The 5,417-nt window shown below is 40.3% G+C and overlaps 1 protein-coding gene across 1 annotated transcript in view; it reads left to right on the top strand.

Moving 5' to 3' along the window:
- The window catches only part of GADL1 (glutamate decarboxylase-like 1), a 121,744-nt gene that overhangs the window by 1,124 nt on the left and 115,203 nt on the right, over nucleotides 1–5,417 (top strand). Inside the window, exon 3 of the mRNA XM_005878052.2 lies at nucleotides 5,225–5,351. Within this exon, the coding sequence (XP_005878114.1) occupies nucleotides 5,225–5,351 (127 nt within the window). The remainder of the gene's footprint in view (nucleotides 1–5,224; nucleotides 5,352–5,417) is intronic.

The raw sequence follows: 5,417 nt of genomic DNA, 5'->3' as shown, positions 1-5,417 counted from the left end.
AGAGAATCATTGATTGGCTGCCTCCTGCATACCCCTTGCTGAGGATCAAACCCACAACCCTGGCATGTGCTCTGAAGGAGAATTGAACTGTGACTTCCTGGTTCATAGGTCAATGCTCAACCACTGAACCACACTGGCCAGGCATGGAAGGGTTAACTCTTAACAGTCATTATTTGCTGGGAGATTGTCTGGGACTCCAGAACTTAGGCATATAAGCACATGGATGAAGCACATGGATGAAGAGAAACATCAATGATGAGAGATAATCATTGATTTGCTGCCTCCTGCATACCCCCTGCTGAGGGTCAAGCCCACAACCCTGGCATGTGCTCTGAAGGAGGATTGAACTGTGACCTCCTGGTTCATGGGTCAATGCTCAACCACTGAACCACACTGGCCAGGCATGGAAGGGTTAACTCTTCACAGTGATTATTTGCTGGGAGATTGTCTGGGACTCCAGAACTTAGGCACATAAGGCCATGAAGCACATGGATTAAGCTTTCTGCCCTAGATAATAATATAGACTATAAATAACCTGATGGTCAGGCTTATACACTCTGTGAAACACACTTTGCTTTCCATTTTTTGATTCACATTCTTTATGTAGCTAATAAAAACCAAGCAGAAGTTAGAAAGAATGTGAAAAGTTTTACAATTTATCTGAGGGTCCTTACAGGAGCTTGTCTGAGGTTAGGTTAGAAATCTTTGGTTGTTAAGTCTGACTTCTGATAGGTACCAAGTATTGATTTTAGGTTTCAAATTGGGGCTCAAAATCAGATTCAAAATGATATGGGAACCACTACTAATAATGTCTACTCTTAAGAGTGCTTAACGATGTACCAGATGCTGTTCTAAGGACTACACCATATGTATTTGTTCATTTAATCCTTAAAAACCCCTAAGAGGCAGGTACTGTTTAGTAACTACATTTTAGAAATGAGGGGAAAAATGAGACACAGAGAGGTTAAGTACTCTGCCTAAGATCACATGCTAGTAAGCATCAGAGCTGGTACTGAAACACAGGCAGTCTGGCTTCAGAGTCTGTGCCTTTAACTACTTACTCCTCTCTATGTTTCATAAAATCCCCAAATTATCCTTTCTCACATTGATCACCATTTATAACAGAATTGGGTTACCAACAAATGGATCAACAGATAGGAGAGATGGAGAGATTTTTATTCCAATTCTATTAGTCGGAAATAAAAGTCATTTAAAAAACATTTTGAATGTGAACCGGAATGTATTCTGAATTTTTGATCACATGCATTTGGGAAAACTAATACCAAAATAGATTGAAATGAATTGTGAACCTTGAATGGCTATGTTCAAGGCAAAATCACTGATATTTCCTGATTATATATTTATAATTGCCCATTTTCTGGCCTTATCTGTACTTGTGAAATATTTTGCACCTGCTTTACTTTGGAGCACACTGCTCCTCTGGTAAGATTTTTTTTAATTGGCCTTTATTCAGTCATTAAATATTAACCAAGTGTTAGTTAGGGGTAAGGCATTATATTTAGCCCAGAGAAATATAAAGAAAAAATAAGAGAAAGGTTCAGCTTTGAACTGAATTTATAATCTAATTGGAAGAATAAGTTTTCATTGGAAAAGAGAACAGGGGGTCCCATAAGTATGTGATAAATGCTCTGTGACTGGGGCTGACTTTGGGGATTTCACAGAGGGGTGGACACTTTGAGCTTTCATGTAGAATGTGAAGGTTAAGTAAGATTTTGATGGGCGCAGAAAAGTCAGCCTCTGTGTGTTGAAGAAAGCAGGAAGTTAAATATGGAAAGAGTTGCAAAAGAACAAGATGCATTTAACATAGTAAAGGGACCATTTTGCCTAGAAAAAAAGTGTTCGTATAGGGAACTAATAGGAGATAAGATGAGAAGGGTAGGCTTATGATCCTAAGTTATCAATTAAGGAAGCACAAGTCAATCACAATATAGCAGATGTGTAGACTATCCATGTGAACATGGATAGGAAGCTATGTTGGGGTTGGAGGAGAGGGTGAAGTTTTTATGCCACTAACTTAGCCTACTTTGTTAGAGATCCAACAGGGTACCATTAAAAGGTGACAGGTGGGGGTTAATAAAGGGTAAAGGGGGTCAAATATATGGTGATGGAAGAAGATTTGATGATTTTGGGTGGTGGGCACACAACTCAGTGTACAGATGAGGTATATTAAAAATGTACACTTGAAACAATTTTATTAACCAATATCACACCAATACATTTAAGATTTTTTTTAAAAAATAAGGTGTCCTGCTTATACACCCCACACTTCGTGAGATGATTGCTTCTAGTACCCTCTGTGGTAGACACACTTTCTCAGCCACCTTTAAAAAAACTAGCAGATGTGTAGACTATCCATGTGAACATGGATAGGAAGCTATGTTGGGGTTGAAGGAGGGGGTGAAGTTTTTATGCCACTAACTTAGCCTACTTTGTTAGAGATCCAACAGGGTACCATTAAAAGGTGACAGGTGGGGGTTAATAAAGGGTAAAGGGGGTCAAATATATGGTGATGGAAGAAGATTTGATGATTTCGGGTGGTGGGCACACAACTCAGTATACAGATGAGTTATCTTAGAAATGTTCACTTGAAACAATTTTATTAACCAATGTCACACCAATACATTTAAGATTTTTTAAAAAAATAAGGTGCCCTGCTTATACACCCCACACTTCGTGAGATGATTACTTCTAGTACCCTCTGTGGGAGACACACTTTCTCAGCCACCTTTAAAAAAAAAGAGTCATAATTTACATTCAGTAAAATTTACTCTTTTTGGTGTACTGTTCTGTGAGTTTTGAAAATACATAGAACCATCACCGCAATCAAGATATAGAATAGTTCTATCACCTCCAAAATTTCCTTATGCCCCTCTATAGTCAAACCCTCCCCTCAACTCTAGACCCCGGCAGCCATTATTCTGTTTTTTGTCCTTGTAGTTTTCGTCTTTTCCAGAATGTCGGATAGTTGGACTCATATCACACGTAGCCTTTTGAGTCTTGCTATTTTCCCTCAGCAAAATGTATTTGTGATTCATCCATGTTGTTTGTGTATCACTACTTAATTCTTCTTATTGTTTCTGTTACTTTTGATTTACCTCTGCCTGTTGTAGTCCTAACATCAGAGGTTAATTTCATACCTCTTCGACAACTTGGTATTTCCTCCTGTTCCCCACAATCTCCCACCACTTAGTCTCCTCACTTCCTGACTACTCCTCTGTCTCTCTCCTCCCCTCCACAGTCAAACTTTTAAAACATTGTCTCCCCCCTCCCTCCCTCTATCTACTCACCTCCTACACCCTCACTTCACAGCAATCTGGCCTCCACTCCTACCTCTAAGTCACACTGCTCTTGCCAAGAACACCTCCTTGTTGATAACACCCATGAGCACTTCACAGTCTTTATCTAATTTGGCTTCTCACTAGGATTTGACAGTGATGACTATGTTCTTCTTCTCAGAACATTCTTTGTGTTAATAGCATTAAACTCTTCTAGGATTCTCCCTGCTTCTTCAGCATGTCCCCCACATCACACAGGAGCCTCTCTCCCTTTGCCCACTTTTTGAATGTTGGCATGACTCAGGTGAGATCCTGCATCTTTTCCTCTTCGCTATAGGTTCTCTCTGAGCTGTGTCAACCATTGTAGATTATCACGGTGTATGCCTGAACCTCTCTTCCTCATATTTCACAGTAGCTTCAGACCAACTGCTACACCCCTTTGGATGTCTTGAGAATCCTTAAACTAAATATTCTCCGAACTCATCATCCCCACCCATACCAGATGCTTCTCCCTTTCACTACCATCAACCCATGCATGCAAGGTAGAGACCTCAGTATTATCCTTGATTATTCCTATCCCTCATCCTCACTGTGAAATTGATTTCTAAGTTCTATTGATTTAGCATTTCAAATATCTCTAGAAATATTTCATTCTTATAGTATCTACCCTCATCCAGCCTGCCACCTTTTCTTGCCTGATTTATTACAGTAACCTTTATTTCCAATTTTACTTGGAATCTCCACATAGCAACAAAAGCTATTATCCAAAACACAAATATGATGATATAATTCCCCCGTCCAAAATATCCCAATGGCTTTCTTAGTGCCAAGTTCACACTTTATGCTACATAAAGCCTATAATGATATAAGTCTTGCTTATTTTTTATTCATTCATTTATTTATTCATTCATCATATCTTTATTAAGCATCCCCTTAGGTAGCCGGCTCTGCATCATTTACTTGGGACCAGTGAACAAACAAACCAATGTCTCCGCTTCCATGGAGATTATATAGGACATAATAAATATTGGAAGGTGATACGTGCTATAGAAAAATGATGAGTAGAAAAGTCAGGAGAGATTGGTAGAGATGGGTCAATGTGCAGCTTATGATTTTTAATAAGGGAATCAGAATTGCTGTCATTGAGAAAGTGACATTTGAGTAGAGCTTTGAAAGCAGTGAGGAAATTAGCTGTAGGGATATTTGGAGGAGGAGCATTCCAGGTGGAGGGCACAACCAGTTCAGAGACCCTAAGATGGGAGTATGCCTGGTGCACTGAAGCACAGCAAGGAGGCCAGGTTGGCAGGGCAGAGTCAGCCAGGAGGAAAGTAGTGCTAGATGCAACTAGAAGGGGAACCCTACCAGGGGAAGCGGATTACACAGGATCATTTTAGGTCATTGTACGGACTTTGGTTTTCCCGTGAAGAATATGGGGGCCCATTGGGAATATTTGAGCAGAGGAATGACCATGCCACATTGCTAGTAGACTATGAGGCAAGGATATAAGCACAGAGACTAGTTAGCAAGAATTTGTTATTTCAGCCTTAATTCTTGCCTCTCCCTTCCTCAAACTGCCTCTTCTAGCCACACGACACATACTTCATTCTTCCCATGTGCCCTGCGCTCCTTTATTCGTATTTCAGCCTTTGTGACTTCTATTACTCCCACCTAGAATGCCCCTTGCACTACCCCAGCCCCTAAACTTTGCTGGGTTCATTTTTGACCTTCCAAATCTAAGGTGAGGCCCCTCATTTGTTTAATGACTTCTGCATTATTGTGATAGCTCTTTTCATGCTAAACTGTGGTTGCACCTTAAGTCCCTGTCTCTCCCACTTGTCTGGAAGCTTCATAAGGTTAGAGTTCTAATATTCGTTCAATACGTGGCTCTCATGGGTGCTCAGTTAACTGTTTCATTGCTAACCCTCCAGGTTTGTGAATGGCAGCCTCCTGAACAACTGAAACAGCTTCTTGATTTGGAGATGAGAGACACAGGAGAGCCGCACCACAGGCTGTTGAAACTCTGCCGGGATGTCATACACTACAGTGTCAAAACTAGTAAGAATTTACTTCCTTGATCAGTACCTCTGATAAGTACATGTTCTTCAGGATTTATTTACCTCA

This window comes from Myotis brandtii, unplaced genomic scaffold (assembly GCF_000412655.1).
Source record: "Myotis brandtii unplaced genomic scaffold, ASM41265v1 scaffold54, whole genome shotgun sequence".
Taxonomy (NCBI): domain Eukaryota; kingdom Metazoa; phylum Chordata; class Mammalia; order Chiroptera; family Vespertilionidae; genus Myotis; species Myotis brandtii.
This window is presented reverse-complemented; position numbering and strand designations above follow the sequence as displayed.